Raw genomic sequence first — 23,476 nt, forward strand, 5'->3', positions numbered from 1 at the left:
GGCACCAGGTGAGGACAAACCTGGACTCCTTCCAAGGAAGGGCACTGCGGCTGGGTGAAGGGCAAGGCCAGTTTGGCAGTGAGAGGGCAGAAGAGCCTTAAAGACCACCAGTCCCCTGACTGTACAGATGAGGAAACTGAGGCTGAGACCTGGGTCGGATACTGTGCCACGGCCGGGCACTCACCATCAGCACCCCATAGGACCACCAATCTGCACTGTGGGTGTGCCCCTGGCGGTTGACGACCTCGGGGGCCATGTACTCCACCGTCCCGCAGAAGGAATAGGCCTTCTTCTCGTGGTCAATGGCTTCCTTGCTCAGGCCGAAGTCTGTGGTAAGGAGGGCGAGAGGACACATCTTCAGCCACCCTGCCTTCTTTGCCATCACCCCTGCACCCCCAACTTCCCTGCCCAGAGGCCTTACGACATCACCCCAGGACATTCAAGAATAAGCTGAGGGCCCTGGTCAGGTGGGTACGGGAGGCAACTGATAGATGTTTTTCTCCGCCCCCCCCCCCCCTTCTTCTCTAAAATAAACAAAAATTTATTTTTAAAAAAGAGTTAGCTAGCCGAAACCGGTTTGGTTCAGCAGATAGAGCGTTGGCCTGCAGACTGAAAGGTCCCCGGTTCGATTCCGGTCAAGGGCATGTACCTGGGCTGCAGGCACATCCCCAGTGGGTGGTGTGCAGGAGGCAGCTGATTGACGTCTCTCTCCCATCGATGTTTCTGACTCTCTATCCCTCTCCCTTCCTCTCTGTAAAAAAATCAATAAAATAAAATAAAAAATAAATAAGAGTTAGCTAAGTCCCAGAGAGGATGGGAGACTTGCACAATGGGGAGCTAGGGTTCAAACTCGGGCCATTCGAAGTCTGGGACCTGGGCTCTGACCACTCCTCAGGGCCTGGCACGGCCTCTCGGAAGAACAGATCCTCGGCACTCAGCCCACGCCCAGTGAGAGCCCATCCTGCCCTCCCCGGGGACCCGAGGGGGCAGGCGCCCTCCACTCACCGGTGAGCTTGATGTGGCCCTCCTCATCCAGAAGGATGCTGTAATGGAGAGAGAGGAGTCAGGGCCCCGCAGCCGTGGCCCCTTAGGGGTTCTGATGACACCATGGGGGCTGCCGGGGTGGGCCCAGAGGCGATCCACCCAGGTGCAGCTGATGAATGGGTGGGTGGGGTGGGTGCTGGCACTGCTATCAGGTGTACGTACTGCCTGCCCACCTTCTTTGCTAACCCTTGAAACACTGTGTGAGGTGGGTACTATTACTGCCCATTTTTAAAAAGGAGCAACTAACGCCTAAGAACTCCCCGTGGTCACAGAACTAGTACGTGGTGGAGACAAGGTTTGAGTTTGGGTCTGACTAACTCCAAAGCCAGAGCTCATTCCATCTTAGCACCTGCCCCTGACTCCCAAGTTACTGTTTGAGGATATTTAGATGTTAAGGAAAATTCTAGGGAAGCCATACCGAGGAATGACCTTTAATGGTAGCATCTTAGATGTCATACTGGATTAGGAAAAAGATAGGCAATGTACTTTCATGGAGGTGCCTGGCCCTTGGTGATGGCAGCACTAGTGATTAGACAGCCCCCAGGGTAAGCCTGCTGCCACCACCACTCCACCGTACCCACCCATTCACGGGGCAGCTCATGGGACAGGAACTCTCTTGGGGAGAGTCACACCCCTGCCCACTGGGGCGGCCCTGTCCCAGGAGAGGCCCCAGGGCCTGCCTCTGCACTGCCCAGGGGGCCGGGTGAGGCTGGTGCTGCACTCACTTCTCAGGCTTGAGGTCTCTGTAAATGATGCCCAGGCTGTGCAGGTGGTCCAGGCCCAAAGCCAGCTCAGCCAGGTAAAACTTCACGTCCTCCTCCGTGAACATAACCTGCAGCAGGAGGGAGGGGATCTCAGCCTCTCCTTCAGGAGCTGGGCACTGGGCAGTCAGCAGCTTCCTGGTCCGGAGGGTCCACCTTCAGGAGGGCCCTTAAGAGACCCCAGGACCATCCACCCTGCTCTTTATAAAGGGGTTCGAGGTGTGAAATGACTAAAATACATGTCACTCATGTGGCATTGCTTGGAAATAGCAAAAGGTTGGAAACAGCCCAAGGGTCAAGCAATAAAATGCCTCTCCCTGCAGATCCAGTGCTGTGCTGTGCAGCATAAACTACAAAAAGAAGTTTCCCACGTTCTGATACAGATCGATATCCTCTCTACTAAAAGCATAGACTGCAAACGGTCCCCTCGACCAGGAGTTCTTCCAGGAGTTCGACCAGGGGCGGCAGGCAGGCAGCCGGGGGAAGGGAGGGAGGCCCTGGCTGGTGGCAGGCGGCTGGGGGAAGGGAAGGAGTCTCCGCCAGCTGCTAGAGACCCTACCAATGCACGAATTTTGTGCACTGGGTCTCTAGTCTTGAATAAAAGCAAGGTACAGAACAGTAACACAAAATAGTTCCTTTTTTCTTTTCTTTTTTTTTTTAATCCTCGTTGAAGATATGTTTATTGATTTTAGAGAGAAGAGAAAGGGAGAGGGAGAAACATCAATTGGTTGCCTCTCATATGCACCCTAACCGGGGACCAAACCCACAACCTAGGCACGTAGCCTGACTGGGAATCGAACCTGCGGTGCACTTTTGGTGTACTGGATGACACTCCAGCCAGGGCCAGAACAGTACTTTTTATGTAAAAATGTGAGGGGTGGGGTTCAGAACATATATCAGAATGGTGTGTATTTCCAAAGAGACATGAAAAGCTTAAATAGGAAACCAATAAAAATGTTTACCTATTGCCCTAGCCAGTTTGGCTCAGTGGATCGACGCCTGTGGACTGAAGGGTCCCAGGTTCGATTTCGGCCAAGGGCAAATGCCTGGTTGCATGCTCGATCCCCAGCTCAGGAGGCAGCCGATCAATGATTCTTTCTCATCATTGATGTTCCTATCTCTCTCTTCCTCTCCCTTCCTCTCTAAAATCAATAAAAAAAATATTTTAAAAAAAAATGTTCACCTATGTGGGGTAAAGGGGGGTGAGGAGTGGGCTGAAGACTTCTAATGAATATTTTTCCTTTCAATCATATAAATGTATCACCTATTCAAACATTAAAAGAACATTTTAAAAATTAAAAGTCTGGCCGAAACCGGTTTGGCTCAGCGGTAGAGCGTCGGTCTGCGGACTGAAGGGTCCCAGGTTCGATTCCGGTCAAGGGCATGTACCTTGGTTGCTGGCACATCCCCGGTAGGGGGTGTGCAAGAGGCAGCTGGTCGATGTTTCTCTCTCATCGACGTTTCTAGCTCTCTATCTCTCTCCCTTACTCTCTGTAAAAAATCAATAAAATATATTTAAAAAAAAAAAAATTAAAATTAAAAGTCTGGTTCTCTTCTACCGTTTGAATTGTAGTAATGGCCATTTTTATACCTGGCTACAATTGTTTTAGGTCAGTCAAAAATCCTTTTGATTGACACATCGTATGTAACATTACAGTATCTAGCTTTCTGGGTGAATTTGTGCTTCTCCCGTTCTCAATGGCCAGCCCAAGGCAGCCCTGGAGAATGGAGGCAGCAGGTGACAGCCACACTGAGCTCCCCAGCATCCCGGTGGCATCAGATCCAAGGCCTGATCCTCCTCAGCCCCTCAAACTCTCAGAGGCTTTGAGAGTGCGGACTCTGTCCCTGGGTGGGTCCAGCCACACAGAGCCCTGGGATGGGAGGCCTTGTTGTCCCTCCAGCTCCATCCTGGGGCCCTCCAGTCGTGGGGTGCAAGCTCACCTCTTTGGAGAGCCGTGTGAAGAGGTCCCCGCCACGCAGGAAGTCCAGAATAAGATAGAGCTTGCCCTCGGTCTGGAAGGCTGGGGAGAGGGGAAAGGCAATGGTGGAGCCAGCTGGGCCCGGCTGCTCTGCCCCCAACCCCCACACACACCCCTGCTCCCTCGGCCTGCCAGGTGGCAGGCCGGCAATGTACAGGGAGACAGCAGCCCACAGGCAAGGGCAAAGGCTGGCAGGTCGGGTGGGACTCACCATAGTGCAGCTTCACCACAAATGGGTGGTTCACATCGGCCAGGATGTCTCTCTCCATCTTGGTCCGAACACGGTCCCGCACTGGCAGGAGGAGAAAGGAGGTCATTAAGTCTAGCCACTCCCAGCCCCTGTTCCTCACATTTCATGGCAGTGCCCAGGGCTGGGCCCTCGGGCCCTGCCCAGCACTCTGGCCCCATCTTCAACCATGCTCCATAAGAGCGATTCAAGCTGCCAGTCTGAGCACCCCGTTCCTCTGTGTGCCCTCCGCCTTTGCCCCGAGGGCCCCCCAGGGTACCTTCACCAGCCCCCTTCCCATCTGGCGTAAAAACCCCCAATGCCAGCCGAAACCGGTGTGGCTCAGTGGATAGAGCATGGGCCTGCAGACTGAAAGGTCCGGGTTCGATTCTGTTCAAGGGCGCATACATTGGTTGTGGGGGGCGTGCAGGAGGCAGCTGATGGATGTATCTCTCTCATTGATGTTTCTAACTCTCTATCCCTCTCCATTTCTCTCTGTAAAATATATATATTTTTTAAATCCCCAATGCCAGGCTGGGGCTGGTGAGAAATGTCACTTAGGGAGCTACTTATAAAGGCAGATTCCCGGGCCCTCAAATTCAGACTCATGGGTCTGAGCAGACAGCCCCCACATACTACTTTTTCTTTAAGACTCAATGTCCCGCCTGGCTGGTGTGGTTCAGTAGTTGAACCAGGAGGTCACAGTTCAATTCCTGGTCAGGGCATATGCCCAGGTTGCGGCCTCGATCCCTGGTGTGGGGTGTGCAGAAGGCAGCCAATCAATGATTCTCTCTCATCATTGATGTTTCTCTCTCTCTCCCTCTCTCTTCCTCTCTGAAAGCAATAAAAAATATATTAAAAAAAAAAAAAAAAAGTCCCTAGGCAATTCTGATCAACAGTTTCTTCTTGGACTCAGTTTAGGCCTTGCCTCCTCCAGGAAGTCTTCCTGAACTTGCCTAGCTGAGTTAGCAGTGCTCTGCTTCCCCCTCAGAGCACCTTCTCACCCTGTTTTATTGTTTTTGTTTCCCTCACCAGACATGACAGGTACCATGCTGGAGTAAACTAGTCCAGTCACTGTTTCCCAAATACGCCTTACATTTTCAAACTGCCCCTACAATATAGCTCTGGCAAACAGTTCCTCTTCCTGGGGTCCCATTCCTTCCCATTTTCAGTCTGGAGAACTCCCAACTCATCCTGCAAGGCCCAGTTCAAATGGCTACTCTTTATGTGCACCTACCTGCCCCCCCCACCCCACCCCCGCCCAGGACACTGCTCCCCATCTTCCCAGAGATGCCGGGTCACAGCAACGATTGCACCGCACCGCAGGCTGCTCAGCCTCTCCAAGGCAGGAACCACGTCTTATCATCTTTCTCTTCTCAGGTGGCCCCCACCATCCCTCCTGGGGAAAGACTCCCACCCTAGCAGGCTGGCCTTGGGGCACCAAAGCTACATCATCCCACAGACAGCCCTTCCTGGGCCGCAAGACTAACACTGTAATGTCCCCAAGGCTAACACTTCCCAACCCGCTCTGCCCCCGCTCCCCAGGCCCACTGCATCTGGCCGGTGGCCACAATGGCTCCCAGGCTGGTCGAAGAGTCACTGCCCAGCCCAAAGCCCGTACCAACTATCCTCATGCCCTCCCTAGAATCCTAGCCCTGCCTCGGGCTCTCTTTGGAACCTCTCCAACATCCATCTCTGTGACCCTGCTTTGACTCAACCTACCCTATCCACCCAGCAGCCTCACGCTCTTCTCCACCCGAGAGGTCTCCCTCAGACTCTCCTAACACCACGAAGTAACTCTGCCGGCAGAAGGGCTCTGCCCAAGCAGCCTGGCGCTGATATCTGAAGGCCCCACCACAGACACACTGACACCCACTTGCCTCCTTCCAGACACTCGCCTCCAGTTATGTCATCGGCACTGGGTGTGGGGCATGGGAGTGAGGATGCAGTTAACCCCGGAAGTCTTATTTTGAACGGACCCTGTCTTTTCTCTAAGGTGGGGTGTGGGGTCAGGGGTGGCTGACCTCCTCCATCGGACACAAGGCCCTGGAGAGCTGGTCTGTCTCCCTTGATCCTGTGCCCAGCTTGGATAAATAATTTGTATTTATTAATTTGAGAGAGAGAGAGAGAGGAAGGGAGGGGGGAGAAACATCGATCAGCTGCTCCACCATTCACGCACCCACTGACTCCTACGTGCGCCTTGACCAGGGATGAACCCGCAACCCTGGCACATCAGGATGATGCTCCAACCAAGCTCCCGGCTAGAACCCTCCACTCACCTTTCAGTGTTGCCTTCTTTAGTACCTTCATGGCATACAGGTGTCCACTGTCGGGCTTGGTGATCTTCCGCACCAGGAAGACCTGAGAAGGCAGTTGTGGGAGAAGCTGGGGAGGGTCCAGCCCCCATCCTCCAGATCCCAGGCTGCTTCTCCTTTCCCTGAGCCCCATGTTGACCTTTTGCCCTCCCTGAGTCTTAAGGTGACCTCTCGTCTTCCCTCAGACCCATCCACCCTTGCCCTCTGGTCCTCAGAGCCCCAAGGTGAGCTCTCATGCCCACCCCGGACATGACCAGTGCTGCCCTCCCAGCTGTGGGCTCAGGACTCACTTTGCCAAAGGATCCCTGGCCCAGAACCTTGAGCAGCTCAAAATGGGACGGGTCAGCCTTCTCGGAGCCAGCCTTGACATGGTGCGTGATGGAGATCTCCTTGAGGACGCCCTCATCCTGATGGAGGGATAGAGTTGGTGGGCACGGTGAGCCACATCTTGGCAAGCACAGGGCATGACCCCCTTCCAAGTCCACCCCCAGCAGACCTCAGCAGACAGGGCCCCGCAGGCCCTCACAGACAACTGCCCCGACGAGACCAGCCTCCAGATCCATCTGTACCAAAGGGCTTCAAAGGCCAGGGCGGGTCACACTCTCCAGGTGCAGTCAGATGGGGCACTGCTCCTACTGCTCCTGATGCTCCCGCCTGCTCGGGCCCAAAAGGATGCCCAGGCATGGCCACGCTGAGCCAAGCCCTGGTTCTGGCTGAGGCCCAGAGACCTGCCTCAGGTCCTCCCCTCCCCCTGCAGTCAAGGTTTTGGTTTTGCCACAATAGGAAGTAGAGTTTGTTCTCACATTGGGTTGGCAGAACTGGGTTTTTGTTCCTAGACAGGATGGATGACAGGGTTCCACTGGCCAGAAGGACAAGGCTGAGATACATAGGGACCCACAAGTCACCAGAGACCAACCCAGTAAATGCCAATTTGGGTGGGCAGGAGCTAAGGCCAGAGACTCCGTGCCCCTCCCTCCCGAAGTCCCTTCATACAAATCTACCAGAAACCCCTCGCCAGGCGGCGGCTGTTCTAGGACCCTCTGCCGTCCCTCCAATCTTCCGGTGTCGCCCTGGAGCCCTGAAGTGCCGCCTCACTTCCCCAGGAAGCAAGTCTGGGCAGAGTCCAGCCCCCCAGCAGGGCCAGGCCAGGGCTGGGAGAGCCCGGCTGAGGCCAAACTGGCTGCCTGGGCACCTGTTCCAAGGGCCTCAGTCAGGACAACTCCTCCATCCGGCCACACTCACCGAGTCCCGCCTGGGGCCAGAGCCAGAGCCAGGGGCAGGCAGAGAGGTCTGGCTGATCCTGGGCCGCTGCTTCCTGGGCATCCAGGGGAGCAGGGCCCAGAGCCGCAGACGGGGCGGCTTGGGATCCTGCTCCATCCGCCCAGCAGGGCCAAGGCACCATGGCAGGAGCAGGCAGCCTCCGGGGCTGCCTCGGAGGTGGCCGGGCCCAAGGCGGATGTGCTGGGTGAGGGCGGGGGCTGGGCCCGGGCCTGGGCCGCCAATCACTCAGGGCCTGTGGTTTCCTAGTTCCAGGCCTACACCCTCCACCGCGCTCCCTTCCTCTCTCTCTCTCGCCCACTGCCTGAGGGCTGCCCTATCCTCCCTGTGGGCCTGCAAAGGGAAAGCCCCATGCCAACCCAATCGCCGAGGAGCAGATAGGTACCCAGGGCAGAGACAGGCATCTACCATGCAGAGGCAGATAAAGAGGGACATCCAACCAGCAGAGGCAGGCACCCAACAGGCAGAGGCAGATAAAGAGGGACACCCAAAAGGCAAAGGCAGACACCCAACAGGCAGAGGCAGATAAAGAGGGGCGCCCAGCAGGCCGAGACCGGCACCCAACAGGTGAAGATTGATGTATGTGGGCATCCAACAGGCAGAGACCAGAGGGCACACATGCCCAGCCGGCAGGGATGGATAGGCAGAGGTAGGAAGAACACATATCCAACAGGCAGAGGTGGACAGAGACTCATACCTAGCAGGCGGAGGGGGTCAGAGATTCACACCTGACAGGTGGAGGCAGGACCCACCCAAGAGGCAGAGGTAGATGGGGACATGAACCCAACAGGCAGAGACAGATGGGGACCCAACAGGCAGAGACAGATGGGGACCTACAACCAACAGGTGGGGACAGATGGGGACACGTACTCAACAGGCAAAAACAGAAGAGGACATGATCCAACAGACATCTAACATGTGACATGCACCCAACAGGTAAAGCCAGGCCCTCACTAAGCAGGGACAGAGACAGGATCCCAACAACAGAGGCAAGTGGGCAGCAGACAGAGACAGCCGGTCAGTGAGGCCCAAGTACCCAGGGCAGACACACAGGCAGGAAAGACACCCAGACACTCAGAAAGCAGACCTGGACTCAGAGGCAGAGCTCTGGCTCTTGCTGGTCTGCCTGGAGGAGAGGATGTCCCCTGCAAACCCCTAGCACTTGGGAGGACAGTCCAGTGTTTGTGGCAGACCCATCTCTGAGTCCTCCATGTCTGAGGGGGACCAGGACTAAGGCGGTGGGCCAAGAGGAACCTCTGAGTGCAATCTGAGGACTTGGACTCTGATCCAAATATCCCACAAGCTGCTATGCCCATTTAGGGACAGGAAACTGAGGCCTAGAGGACAGTGACTCACCAGGCTCACAGTGAAGTGGTGGCAGGACCCAAGTCCTTCCCTGGTTATTGCCTCGCCTGCGGTTGGCAGGCGTCAAGTGCCGGGAAGGGGTGGGAAGGTAAGTCACCCAGAGCCATGACCTCTCATCCAAGCCCGCCCCTCCCTCAGCAGTAGGGTCAGTCCAGGAACTTCCCATTCCAGGTCTGGACCCTCAGAGGCCAACCCCATCGTCATGGTGCACTGAACAGTCACAAAAAGCTGCAAGCTGATCAGCTCCTCGTAAAACTCTGCGTGGGACAGGCAGAGCCACACAGCAACCCCTGCTGACCCCACCCCGCCCTCCACGTCTGTCTGTCTGTGACTGAGAACACTCCCCTGAAGGCAGAGCCAGTCACCCGGAAACCCCAGGGGACAGAGCTACCCCCAAACACATTCCTTGCCCAGAGCTACGGTGACAGACACTGTTGGAGGCAGGCCAACCCCTCCGCTCACCTTTCTGGGACAGGAGAGTGAGTCTCTCTCAACTCTGGAGAAAGCTGCCGGGGTCTGCATGGTGGGGCTCAAGCTGGTGGCCAGAGGGCCCCATTACTCCCCTTACTTCTGCTTTTTCAGCCTTCCTAGCCCAGAAGGCAGGGTCCCTGACACCCTCCTTCTCACTTCCCCCTCTGCAAGGAGGAGGGACAGAAGACGGGTCAGGCTCCCTTGCTGAGGAGGGAACACTGTAGACCCCAAGCCCATGATGGGGAGCGGGGGAGCGGACAGGCACCCCCCCACCCCACCCCACCCCAGCCACTTGTCTCCTCTAATCCTAAGGAGGGGAGACTGGAACACAGACAGTCATAGGTGATAAGGCACCGACACAGTGGGCACCTGGAACCCACAAACATTCCTTGAGAGAATGAGGGCAGAGGTCAGCAAGCCATGGGCTCTAACTGTCCAGGCTACAGCACAGACACCCCTTCCCCCCTAGTGACCAGTCCATGGCTAGGCCCACCCAAAATGACAGCCCACAGAGCAGGCACCGCCACGCCCAGCCCGACCCTGAAGAGCCTGACGGTCCAGAGTCCTGGGATGGGTAAGGGGGTCGAAGGCCTGGCAAGGACCCAGAGGTCTGAGATGAGCAGGTAGCCTGGGGCAGGGGTTGGCCAGGCCCAGCCCCCTTGCACGTGACCCTGCCACATCACTCACCCCAGTACACCCACAGGAACTGACACACACACACACACAAATACACACAGGCCGGGGATCGGAAACCATTTCCACAGACATCCCCTATGTGGAAACACACCCCATGTACACACGGACTTCCCCTTCCAGTCCTCACGGGCCTCCGATAAAATGGTCTGATGATGCCTGCTGGGCTTGTGAGAGGCCTCCTGGACTGGGCTTCTCATTGCACCCCAGCTTCTTCAGCAGGAGTTTAAAGGCTGGGACGGCCCTCAGGCTCCCCAACCCTCGAGTCCCTGAGAAGCAAAGGAAGATGGTCTGTGGCGAGGGCACAAGAAGGGGCAACAGGAAGGAAGTGGTCGCAGAAGTGCCTCTGCTGAAGGCTATGTGAGGGCCCGGGAGGCCTCTGGATGGCAGAAGAGGCAGAACAGGCACCAGACCACAGCCCTGGGTCCCTGCCCATTCCCCCCATAGATACTTCCTCTATTTACTTCCTCCCACAAGGCAGCTGGGCGAGAAGACCAGAGACCCCGCCTGATCGCTGGTCCCCAGGAGCCTCACCCTGGGCCTTCCTCCACCAGCTATGGCCCAAGCCCACCTGGCAATGCCCGGCCCTAACACGTATCAACAGCCCCTTCCCCGGTGGGGAGCATGGGCAGGGCCTCCTAGGCACTGCCCCTCTGGCAGGACAGATGTCCCCTGACTTGTCTCCCAGCATGCCCCTGGGCAGGTGAGGAGGGGTCCATAGTTTGCAGGCATTCTTGATGGGGAAGCTGGCCTCAGGTACTAGGCCAGGACTGGCATGGAGTGACAATGAGAACTGGGCCTCCAATAAAGTGAGCATTTTATTGGGTAAGACTGTTCTTTCCTTCAATCATTGCTGGTGTGGATCCTGCCACGCCCTATGTATTAGTCTCGTTTCAGGGATGAGGGACCTGAACTCAGAAAGTGACTTGGCCGAGGCCACATGGTTAGAAAGGGAGAGAGTTAACAGCAAAATCCAAGTCTGCTTGCTTCCAAAGCCTGCATTCCTCAGCATTTCAGCATTGCCCTCCCTGCAAGGCCGGCCAGCCAGCCGGCCCCCCGTGTGGACATCACCCCAGCTCCTGGCCCCTGCTCTATCCCCGGGTCAGGAACCACACACCAGGAAGCACTCGGATTGAGGCAGATGCCTGTCTCCATCTCCGGTAGCTCAAAAAATAAACACATAATAACAAAACACAACTGCCGGTGACGGAGGACAGTTAGGTGCTGTGGATGCCCAGAGCGGCGACTATCTGCCAGGGTGAGGCCTGAAAGCCTTCCAGAGAGGGGGCAGCCCAGCAGGACCCTGCAGAGGAACAGGAGTCGGCCAGGCGGGAAAGAGGGGGGAAAGGGCACATCATGTAGAGAGACCGGGGTGAGAAGAGGCTTGCGGCCAGGAGTGCAGGGAGGGAAGTGAAGAACCGCTCACTCACTAGCTGAGCGCTCCCAGGCAAACGCTCTCTCTAGCTGAGCCTCAGTTTCCTCCTCTGTAAAACAGAGGTTAAAGCGAGATGTTGTTTCTAGAAGCAACACGGGCCACAGAGGCAGAGGAACGGTCAACAGAACTCGCTGAATTAGTGGGCAGTCTGACCGCTGCCGCGTCTCCTCTGGGCAGGTAGAAGGGACCGAGCCCGCCACGGGGTCTCAGGTGCTGGGAGGGTGAGCTAGCCTGTCCTAACCAATCTAAGGGAAGTTCCCCCAACACCTGAGGCTCCCCAAGTCCAGTCACATCCTGCCTGAGCTCCGGCCAGGGGAGCCGGAGGGATCCAGAGGGATCCGGAGGGATCAGGGTTTCATAAACAGGAAGAGAGGAGGGGAGGGCGGGGATGCTCAGCTCTCAAAATAGACCCACAGGCACTTCAAAGGGGTCCAGCTCCGGAGATGGCCAGGCGAGGGGGCCTGGGTGCCCAGGCTATCCCCAGGAAGGAAGGGAGGCTGAATGGAGCCCCAGTGTGCCTGAGGACACCAGGTGCACCCTGGGTACTGAACAGATCCAGGGAGCTCTCACCCTAGACTTTGTCCACACTATGGCAGCTAAACCCCAAATCTCCCTTTCTGCTCAAAACTAATAAAATAAAATAAGTATCGAACACCAGCAGTGTGCCTCACACTTTGTTAGATTTTTTTAACATACACACATCCCATGCCTTCCTCTGGATAGTCTCGTACAGGAAAAACATCTGCGCCTCAGACCAAACCCCTCACCCAAGGTTATGAGGCAAACAGGAAAGAGGGCAGGATTCTGAACTCAGAATGCCTGTCTCCCAAGTCCCCCTCCCCCCTCTTCTCCACTGGAAGACACACTTTTCTCTCCAAGTGCCCAAATCCTGCCTTTTGAGGCCCCGCCAAATGCCAGCTCTATAGGGAGGATGGCCTGGTACCCTATAGCCCACCCAACGTTTCTTCCTCTGCCATCCCTGGCAGTGACTGTCCATCTGGTCGACGCTCAGTCGCCACTGACATGCTCACATCACCCTGCTACTGAGAGAAATGTGGGCGCTGGAAGGTGGTCATTTCTCTGCCCATCACGGGGCCTGGCACAGAATGGAAGTTCTGCATGCCCACAGTCATGTTCTTCCCCACCACATAGCTGTCCTGTCTCCACCTGCCCCCTGAGGGGGGATGTTGATTTCATTTTGGGTTTCCCCAGGAGCACAGCAGGGTGCCCTGAAAGTGTGATGAAGCAAATGATACACCAACTCTTTGCCAGCTCATTCCGCTACACAAAGTGATGAAGTCCTGAACACAGGACTGAGCGCCCCCTGGTGTTTGAGCCCAGAAGTGGACATTGGGGATACTGTGACATTCTGGGGCAGCACAGATGATGAGGAGGAGGTTCCTAGGAATAATGGAATTTGGGGGTCAGGGGGACCCAACGTTCTTCCTCTTCAGCACCAAGTGTTACCTGGGCTGGGAGAAATGTGGTCAAGCAAGATCTGATTGCATTGCTCACCACCTATGTGACCTTGGGCCTCAATTTTCTCATCTGTAAAATGGGATTATTAACAATATCTACCTCCAGGGTTGTTGTGAAAACTAAAGGGAAAGTTCCTAGTGTGGTGCCAGGTGTGTGTTAAGCTCTTTCTCTGCCTTAAAGTGGCATTCGAGGCTCTCCCCACACTCTCCATCTCCAGCCTCATCACCCCACTCCAGAATTTTCTGCTCTAGAGCTGTAGTCATAGGCTTGGGAGTAAATGTAGGTTACCTGACTGGGTAGGCTCCTGTCCTCTCCCTACCAGCCACTCTAGCTTTTGGGATGAGAAGCTGTACTGACCACCAACATCCCCAAAGCTGCAACCCCAGAATCTAAGCTCCAAGATGTGTACATCCTGGTTCTTCACTTTGTGGGAGGAGACTGTGCAGACATGGGGCTGAGCAAACCAAGGAACCCAGTTCACACCACCAGCCTGGCTTCTGGTGGCCCCCGGTTGCCACAGTAACCACCAGAAGAGGAGGTAAGAGCCTATTTCTCTCACCCAGCCCCACCTCAAGCAGCTCAGCAACCTTATCTTAGGAGGCTGAGTCAAGACAAACATGAGCATCAGCCCTGGGTAGATCTCAAAGGTCAAGCCTATGGCAGGTCTGGTGCCCAGGCAGACCCAGGCTGGAGGGTGTGGCCACTGGTAAGAAGTAGAGCTGAGCAAGGCATTGGTGCATTCATACTGCTGGTGCGGAAGTCACTGTGCACCAGGCGGTGACTATCTCATGTCCTTCACATCACACCTATGGGGAGGCACTGTTATCCCCAATTTACAGATGAGGAAGCTAAGACTCAGAAGGGAGAAGAGCCCTGGCCAGGGTGGCTCGGTTCACTGAGCGCTATCTCATGCACCAAAGGGTTGCCGGTTCGATTCCTGGTCAGAGCACATGCCCAGGTTGTGGGATCGATCCTCAGGCAGCTGATCAATATTTCTCTCTCTCTCCCTTTCCCTTCCCCTCTCTCTAAAACAAGTAAAAACATTGGGAAAAATAGAGGAGGGGGGCTCGGCTGGCATGGCTCAGTGTTTGAGCATTGTCCTATGAACCAGGAGGTTATGGTTTGATTCCCAGTCAGGATACATGCCTGGGTTTTGGACTCAATCCCCAGTGTGGGCGTGCAGGAGGCAGCCAACCAGTGATTCTCTGTGATCATTGATGTTTTTTTCTCTCTCTCCCTTCCTGTTGAAATCAATAAAATACATACATAAAGGGGGAGGAGAGCTCTGTGACCCCGCACAATTGGGTATGGGAGGAACCTGGGGGAAGCAGAGACAGCAGGGGTGAGGGATCAGCCTCATGCTGGGAGCTGGGAGCCCTGAGAAACGGTCTGTGTGCCCATTTCTCCAGCATCACATGCCCAGATGGTTCCAGGCCCTTGTCAGGCCCACACCATTCAGCCTTCTCCTCACAGTCAGCCCAGATGCCAAGAGTAAATAAACTAAGGAAGTGTCCTAGCCTGGGTGATGGGTAACCAGAGTTCTAGCATGGACTCTGCTCCGACCCTGTCTGGGCCACTGTCCTCTCACCTAAGACCCTCTGGGCTGGATACTTCCCACTCAGCGGCCTCACACTCCGATCTTCATGCACAGGGTTGCCTCAAGGATTAGCAGGGACCAGAGAAGAAAGGCTGAGCGGGGAAAGAAGGGAGAGGCCAGGACTCTCACACCCAGGCGGGATGAGGGCAGGCCTCCCCGCCCCCCCCATGGCCAGACAAACAGTGCTCCCCTCACAGAACTCGGCCCAGGATGCCAGCCCTGGCCCTCACCTTGGATGACTGAAGGCCAGCTTCTTCCCCAGGTGCCTGTCCATTCTGGAAGAGAGAAGAGTGATTACGGAACATTGTCAGAGTTTATCAGCGTGGGACAGAGCAAAGGTGGACCCGTGGGTTCCCTCCATCCCTGGCTGTTTCTAATAGCTAGGGAGGACATGGCGGTGGGCAGGCGTTCTGAACGGGTCTCCAACTCCAGCTGCACAGCGAGAGCACAGGCGCCACGCCCTCCTGCACCAGCCTCTCACCAGCCCGGCAGTGCATTTCTCCACACTCTCCCTCAGCTCTCTGCCTGCAGACGTCTATCTTTGAAGGCCCAGATTAGATGCCATCTCCTCCCAACGCCAGTTCTGCCAGAGATAACTGTGTAACTTTGTACCAACTGCAAGCAGCCTCCGTTTCCTGATTTGTAATGATTTGTAACATGCGGGTGGTTACAGCCACTTCCCAGCGGTGCTGCAAGGGTAGAAAGAGACAAAGCCTGGGAAAGTATCCAGCCCAGAGACGGTGGCTACCCTGGCCTTGCCCCCGCTGAGACCCCTATCCTGCCGGGCAGAATCACTCACTGCTGGCCCACTCTGCCCCCGCATTCCTTCACTGTACCACTTGTCAAACTGCAGGGTCTATTTTTTTTAAATATCATTATTGATTTCAAGGAGGAAGGGAGAGGGAAGAAGAGATAGACACATCGATGATGATAGAGAATTATCAATCGGCTGCCTTATGCACGTCCCCCACTGGAGATGGGACTCACAACCCAGGCATGTGCCCTGATAGGGAATCAAAGCATGACATCATGGTTCAAAGGTTGATGCTCAACCACTGAGCCACACCAGCTGGGATGCAGAGACTATTTACACTCAGGCCTGCCCTTCCGAATAAATGGGAGTGCCAGGAGGGCAGAGATTAGGGCTCCGGGCTAACAGCTGCTCTCTCCCGAGCCCCTCCCACATGTCAGGCACTGGGCTCAGTGCCTCACACCTGTGGCATCAGTAAATCCTCAGCCCTGGAAGGGAAGCCCTAGCCCCATTTGGCAGAAGAAAAAATTGAGGCCAAGGGGCCTAGTAATGACACCTAAGGTCATAGAACTGGGGATTCAAATGTTGGTCTCTGACACCCAGGAGATGCTCAAAAGAGGTCTATTAAAGAGCAGCCCACATCCCAGGGGACTTCCTGCAGAGGGGTGGACACTGGGGCCAATCTCTGGGCAGTCCTGCTTTTTCCAGTCCCCAAACTTCACACTAAGGTGGGCATATTCACCGTAGGGCAAGCATGTCAAACTCGCAGCCAACGGGCCGCATGATAAATGAGTTTGACATGATTTGCATGATGCTTGCCCTAGAGTACACCAAACCCAGCCCAGCCTATGATGCAAGGTGATTCATTTTATCTGGAAGTTGGGAAGCTGAACGGAGCTGTCCCCACTGTTCCTTGCACAGCAAGAGAATGGTGAGGTAGACAGAGGCTCCTAACAGCAAGGAAGACCCAGCCTAGGACACGGCAGTTCTCTGGAGCCAGTGGCTGGGTCCACGGGGCAGCTGTGGCTTTGCTTGGCAGCAGCAGGCACAGCTGTGCTCTGCCCATTACATAATCTCCATGCCCCTGGAACAGCTTCCCTCCGCTGCTTCCAGGACATCCTGCCCCCTGAGCCCCTCTAATGCCCCTGATCCTCCCCAGGGCCAGTGTCCCGCGGGCCCCTCCACACACACACACACACACACACACACACACATGCTGTCATCTCTCAGCAGCCTGAGGAGAAGGGCCAGGTTGACCAGGGTCCAGGGGGAGGCAGGATGCATCTGTAGCTTGAGCTCCACTTCACCCAGCAGTCTAGACTCTTGATTGAATTCCCACAGATGGTCTCAACAGCCTATCCACCAGCCCCCTGCCCCAACCTTCCCCCATTCAAACCTTCATCCTTCCTAAAACTCAACTGTGATCATTGCACTGAGCCGTTAATTTCCTCGGTCACTCACTCACTGCTTATTGAGAACTTGCTATGTACAGTATCAGGCCCCAAACCTTTCCATGTCTTCCCACTGCCTGCAGAATACAGTCCCAGCTCCCCGGCACGGCATTCAAGGCTATCATTCCCAACAACCCAACACAAGTGATTAAGAACATGGGTTCAGGCCTGGCTGGCATGGCTCAGTGGTTGAGTGTCGACCTATGAACCAGGAGGTCACAGTTCGATTCCCGGTCAGGGCACATGCCTGGGTCATGGGCTCGATCCCCAGTGTGGGGCGTGCAGGATTCTCTGTCATCCTTGATGTTTCTCCCTCTCTCTTCCTCTCTGAAATCAATAAAAATATATTTAGAGAAAAATAAAATAAAAAAGAACATGGGCTCTGGAACCTAACCTTGTGGGTTCAAATTCTGTATTCCGTACCACCTCCATCACCCTGAGGTGACCTCATTTCATAGGGCTTCAGTCCTCATCTGTGAAATGGGGATAAGAGTCATGTACCACATCAGGTGGCTGTAAGAAGCAAACAAAATAGTCTATAGATATCTATACCAGGCAGGCATGTACTGGGTCCATAAACAATAGTCATCATTATTCTGAAGCTAAACGGAACGACCCGAGAGCCTGAACAGGCCAGCTTACTTCATATTGCTAAGCATTTGCATGATGGCTCACTTCTTTTTTTTTTTTTTTTTTTTTTAATAAAAAATATATTTTATTGATTTTTTTCACAGAGAGGAAGAGAGAGGGATAGAGAGTTAGAAACATCGATGAGAGAGAGAGACATCGATCAGCTGCCTCTTGCACACCCCCACTGGGGATGTGCCCGCAACCAAGGTACATGCCCTTGACTGGAATCGAACCTGGGACCTTTCAGTCCACAGGCCGACGCTCTATCCACTGAGCCGAACTGGTTTCAGCTGTCCAGACAGCCTTGAGTGCTTTCCTTTCTCCTCTGCATCCCGCAGCACTGAGGAGGCTGCAGGTTAACTCAGGAAGGAGCCCTGGATTGTCTGTGTCATCACAACCTTGACACCCAGCTCAAGATGCAACATGTAGTCTGTCAAATACAAGCTCAACCCAGCAAAGAGAGCAGTGAGCCAGAGCAGGCCCTACCACTCCCATTTTCCAAACGAGGCTCAGAGAGTGAAGGGACCCCATGAGGTCCCTCAGTTAGCAGGCAACAGACCTGGGGCCATAACCCAAAGTCCCCTCCCAAATGAGGGGAGGGAGGGGGCAGTGGGTATATCTACAGGTGTGGGCTTACTGAGCAGGGGCCTGGGTGCTTCAGGGGACCCACAGGCCCTGTGTGGCTGCCTCCAGTCCCAGGGTCTCTGGCCTGGGTGCATCCACATGGAACCCCACATCTGTAAGAGCTGATACAGAAAGGCTCTAGAAGGGAATGACAGCCCTGGAGAAAAGACGAGGAGTACAAAAAAGACCACAGGTGATCTTCCCCCTCAGAGCCAGGGTCCACACAGGGAACACAGGGTTCATTTTCCTGCCCTGACTGCTGCATGGATGGCAGAAAGAACACAGCTCTGCAGCCACAAAGATACAGAGCTAATCCTAGCTCTGCCAGCCACTCACTCCAACCTGGGGTCTGTTTTTCTGGGCCTCAGTTCCTTCATCTATATCATGAAAGCAGGTATGTCTTATACACCGCTGCATCCTGTTGCTTGGAATAGTTCTTGTCACATGGTAAGTGCGCAATAAATATTTGCTGAATGAATGAGTGAATGAATGGAAGGGGACAATGATGATGACTTTGCAGAACACTGAATGAAGGACCTTATCTAAAAAGTCTGGTACAGCTGCCCTGGCCAGGTGGCTCAGTGGGTTTAGGAGCATCATCCTGTACGTCAAAAGGTTGTGGGTTTCATTCCTGGTCATATCTAGGTTGTGAGTTCAGTTCCTGGTCGGGATGCATATGGGGTGGGGAAGGGGGCAAGGGCAGCAGATTAATGTTTCTCTCTCTCTCTCTCAAATCAATAAAAACATATTCTGGGGTGAAGACTAAAAAAAAAAAAAAAGTCTGGCCCTGGCTGGTTTGGCTCAGTGGATAGAGCATCAGCCTTCAGACTAAAGGGTCCCAGGTTTGATTCCAGTCAAGGGCACATGCCTGGTTTGTGGGCTTGACCCCCGGTAGGGGGCGTGCAGGAGGCAGCCAGGCAATGATTCTCTCATCATTGATGTTTCTATCTCTCTATCCCTCTCCTTCCTCTCTGAAATCAATAAAAATATATTACAAAAAAAAAAAAAAAAAAAAGTCTGATACAGAAAGGGCCCTTCAGTTTCGTAAGAGGATGGAGATCCACCCTCCTCCCTCTTTCTCAAAGAGCACAGTTCATGGGGACAGTTGCCCAGGGCCCCCAACCACGGTGCCCCTTCCCAAGAAGTCCGATAGGCTCTCCTTCCTCCCCACTCCAGCAGCCCTGTTTGGGGAAGAAGGGCCCAGGGCAGCGTCTGGAGCAGCCAGGCAGCAGATGGACAAAGACAGCACGTGTCCCGCAGGCAGGAAGCAGCCCTAGGAGCTGGGTTCAGAGCCCAGCATTGGCAGCCCTGCGGGAGGCTGGAGGCCGGGGGCCAGGTGCCAGGGCTGGCTGGCACAGTCTCTCCTCGGCAAAGGCTGGACAGGGGCTTTTCAGGATGAGGCGGGCCTGCCAACATCCGGAGCCGCTCTCGGAGCACCGTCCACCTGGGCCCGTGTGATCCCAGCCCTTCCCCTCCCTGAGCCTCCCCACACTCGAGAGACCTGGGTTCCAATACTGACTCTGACATTAACGCCCAGGCCAGATCTTTCTGAGCTCAGTCGTCTCATATGAAAATGGGGGTTACAGTCCCGACCTTGAGAAGTTGTCCTGAGAATTATTTAAATACGAGAATTAACGATGAAGCTGGGTGGGTGGCACACAGTAATGCTCTGTAGATGGCAGGGCTGGGCCTGCGGACAAGGTTACTGCTTCCAGCAAAGTCAAGGAAGGCCCAGCAGACTCCTCACCCACACTTCCAATGAGTCTGCTCCACCTGGGCCACACCCCGAGCCAGGCCGTGCCTCCCAGCAGCCCGTTTTCAGCGCGTCATTGGGAGGGCAGGGCAGTCCGGATCCCAGGCCTCCACGAACTCCGGCCAGCCTCTGGCCTATCTCCTTCCCGTCCAGGAGCCAGAGGCAGCGCCCATACCTGCAGGTCAGGCTGCTGTATCGCTTACATGTCACCTGGGCGAAGAACAGCGAGGCCCTGTTCTCCGGTGAGAACAGCCCAACCCGTGCCCCGGCTGCCCCATGGCTCCTGTTACCCAAACAATAACATCCAGTTGCCTGGCACCTCCGTGGAGTGGGGGAGGGGGAGAATGGGCGGCAGTACCCAGGGCTCTGCACCCAGGAAGCAAAAGCAAAAACCCAGCCCTGGCCACGGGAGAAACAGAGGCCCAGAGAGGCCAAGGACTGACTAAGGGTCACACAGCATTTCCAAGGTGAAGGTCCTGGAGAAACCACTCCCCCCGCCCCCCACCCCCCTCCTGCCCCGATCCCAGGAACTAAGCCGGTCTTCTCCTCTCACAGGGGTCAAATGCAGTAGTATTCAAAACGGAGTGGAGTTTCCTATTAAAAACCTGGCCCCTGCCCCAGGATTCCTTCAGGGAAGCAGGAAGTTGTGCCCTGGAATGGGGACCAGGCTCCTGGGAGTCTGCCCTCCCTATCTCCCAGGTAAGTCCTTGGGTTAAGTTCCTCCCTGGCCTCTCACAACCCACCTCCCTCCAGAGAGGCCTGGGTGACCGGGGTATGCCGAGGCGAAGGACTCCCCCTCAGAGCGCCCTCCCCAGACCCGTGACCCAGGCCTGGGGACGGTGGGAAGGAGGAACAGGGAATGCAGAGGGCAGTGTAAGGTGAGTCAGCACGAGGGAACTTCCAAGAGCACGCAGGGCCTGTAAAAACCCTGTGGCAGGGATCCCAGAGCAATTTACTCCAAATTGCGCCTTCAGGTTGCTTACCTAATCCTGCCTCACCCACCCTCCAACAGCCGGTGTCAGCCCTGACCATCCCTTTAAAGGGGCAGCACACCTTGGGTGAGAGGCAGGGCCCTCGGTGGTTGCCCCAGGTAAGAGAAGGGAACCCTGGCAGGCGGACACCGCCTTGGCTCCCAGGCTCAATGAGGTCTCCTCACCCTCCCTACACATCTCCCCCATCTCCTTCGCAAAGGGAGTATCACCTGCCTCCATCCCAGCTTGAGGCTGCAGAGAAAATTCTCTTGACCTGTCGGTTCAGGGGCTTGACCTTGACCCTGGGGTCAAAGGGCACGGGAAGAGCTGGCCTCCTGCATGCTTAGGGCCTGACACCGGAGAATCCTCCGAGCAGGGCAGGAGCTGCTTCTGGGAGAGGCTAGGCTGGCAGAGGCCACGCCATCCAGGGGCCCAGGGGCCCTGCCCAGGGGACGGGGTACCAGAGGGTAGCAGGCACCAAGGTCCTCCTCCCCTCCAGGAGTAATCTCCACAAGGTCGAAGGGCCTTTTTCTCCGCAATCTGGGGTAGGGGACACAGCCGCCTTCTGGCCCTAGCCTCGGGGCAAAGAAAACCAAGTTTCCGTCCCAGACCAGCGGTGTCACCTCACATCCCGTAATGGCCAGGAGGCCACAGGGGCCATCCTCCCAGGGTCCGCGGCGGAGGAGCGGGGAGGGGGAGGGCTCTGGGGGACATCAAGGAGAGGTGGGGGGCAGAGGGGGGCACGATCCTTGTCTCACAGAACCCCAGACATCAGGCACCCGGCCCTGCCCGTCTGCGCTCAGGAGGAAGCCCCGACAGCTCCCGGCACGGGTCCTAGGTGAGCGGCGTGAGGGAGGCCGGGCTCGGCGCCCCACCGGATCCCCTGGCCGGCGCCCGGCGGAACTGTCCTTCCCTCACACACGCCCGGGGCGGAGGGGGGTGGAGCCGAGGAAGGGGCAAGGGACCGGAGGGCACTCGCGCCCTCCCTCGCCGGCACCCGCCACACTGCAGAGGCGCCACGGGCTGCCCCGCCTCGGCGGGGACCCGGGATCGCGGGCCGCGGGCGCCGGTGGCCCCGCCGGTTCCCCCGCCGGCGCACTCACCTCCGGGTCCAGCGGCACCAGCTCCATGAGCGGCCAGGGCTCCTTGAGCTGAGCGAGCGGCATCGCGCCGCCGCCGGGCCGCGCGCGCTCCTCCGGCGGCCCTGGCCGCGCCGCCTCGGGGTCCGGGGTCCCCGCTCCGCGCCCCGCGCCCCGCGCCCCGCGCCCCCGCTCCGAGACCCTCGCGCTCCGGCAGGGCCGCCCGCGCCGCCGCCGCCGCGGCACTCGCACTCCGGCTCCCTCCGTCACCCGGCGCCGCCGCGCCCATTGGCTACCTGCGCGGGGGCGTGGCCAAGGAAGCCCCGCCCCGCGGGCGGCATTCCCGGCGCCGACCCCCGCCCCGGCCGTGCGGGCGCGCTGGCCCCGCCCCCGCCATAGCCCCTGCCGGGCGCTCCGCTCCGCCCAGAAAAGGCCTTCCTGGCTCCTCCCTCCCGAGCCTGGTCCCACCCCCCTCACCCCCACAGGCCTCCTCCCGCACCCCGATTGCTCCGGCCCCGCCAGGTCCACGGCTGTCTCCCCGCTCACCTTGCTCAGAATCCTAGATGTGCCTTCACCTCACAGGGCATTCCCTCCTGTGTCCCTCCCACCGCTCCCCACGCACACCACACAGAAAGCCGGGCCTGACCCTGCAGAGGCTGGAGAGGAGCCTGGGCCCAAGTCCCGTGAACTCTCCTACTCCCCCACCCCCTCTCAGGAGGCCCTAGGGATCCCCTCCCGGAAGTCAACATTGGATCCCCTGGGGATCTCAGCGATCCAGCTCCAGGTAAGTTCCAACACCGTCACCACCATTCCAACACCGTCACCACCATCAGAACCCACAGTGTCCCCAGAGTGATTTCTTAATACACATTTTTTGCGACCTGTACTGGAGCGGGGAGGGGCTCATTTCAAGCCCAGTCTCCCCCGGATCTCTCCAGCTGTAGGCCCAGATGTGGGCTGGTTTGGAGTCGCTCCCCCTCTGAGGACCAGGACCAGGCTTCCAGGGTGGACCTGCACCGACACGTGGGCTGCACTTGGAGTAAAAGCCAGGGAGGATTCACATCGGGCTAGTGGAGGGATGAGCTTGCAGGTTCATAGGTGGGGAAGAATGGCCATTTACTTGCAAAACTGTTCTAAGGCTGGGGGAAGGAAAGGATTGTTTGTCAAAAGCCTTCTGTGGCCCTGGCCGGTGTGGCTCAATTGGTCGGGCATCCATCATACGTACTGTACACCAAAAGGTTTCAGGTTTGATTCAGATCAGGGCACAGGCCTGGGTTGCCAGCAGCCAGCTGATGTTTTGCTCTCACATTGATGTTTCTCTCTCTCTTCTTCTCCCCTTCTCCTTCTCCCTCACTCTCTAAAATTCAACTTAAAAGATCTTTTTTAAAAAAAAGCCTTCAAGCCTTCTAAAAAATAAAAGCTTTCTGTGAACTAGCCTCCACCAATATGTCTTTTCCTTGAATCCTCTCCACCACTTAGTTGACAGCCGCAGAAAGATGAAATTGCACAGCAAGTCAAGAACAGTTTAAGATTTTCAAAAATCAAAGTGGATGAGAATTTCTCCTAAATCCAGA

General features: G+C 56.3%; 1 protein-coding gene across 4 annotated transcripts in view; it reads right to left on the reverse strand.

Annotated features, from left to right (window-relative positions):
• RPS6KA1 (ribosomal protein S6 kinase A1) overlaps nucleotides 1-22,181 on the reverse strand; it is a 41,330-nt gene extending 19,149 nt beyond the window's left edge. Inside the window, exons 1-9 of one of the 4 annotated variants that reach the window (XM_084874929.1) lie at nucleotides 21,927-22,181; nucleotides 14,874-14,918; nucleotides 6,616-6,732; nucleotides 6,290-6,371; nucleotides 3,996-4,076; nucleotides 3,747-3,826; nucleotides 1,770-1,876; nucleotides 1,006-1,043; nucleotides 185-327 (exon numbers count right to left, since the gene is read on the reverse strand). In XM_084874929.1, coding sequence (XP_084731055.1) covers nucleotides 185-327; nucleotides 1,006-1,043; nucleotides 1,770-1,876; nucleotides 3,747-3,826; nucleotides 3,996-4,076; nucleotides 6,290-6,371; nucleotides 6,616-6,732; nucleotides 14,874-14,918; nucleotides 21,927-21,989 — 756 coding nt within the window. In that variant the 5' untranslated portion in view covers nucleotides 21,990-22,181. Of the gene's footprint in view, nucleotides 1-184; nucleotides 328-1,005; nucleotides 1,044-1,769; nucleotides 1,877-3,746; nucleotides 3,827-3,995; nucleotides 4,077-6,289; nucleotides 6,372-6,615; nucleotides 6,733-7,567; nucleotides 7,892-9,430; nucleotides 9,551-14,873; nucleotides 14,919-21,926 lie in introns of those variants that run through there. The other 3 variants (XM_084874930.1, XM_084874931.1, XM_084874928.1) reach the window with 3 other exon arrangements.
• Between the last annotated feature and the right edge of the window lie 1,295 nt (nucleotides 22,182-23,476).

The sequence above is a fragment of the Pipistrellus hanaki genome, assembly GCF_964339955.1.
Source record: "Pipistrellus hanaki genome assembly, chromosome: 2".
Lineage (NCBI taxonomy): Eukaryota > Metazoa > Chordata > Mammalia > Chiroptera > Vespertilionidae > Pipistrellus > Pipistrellus hanaki.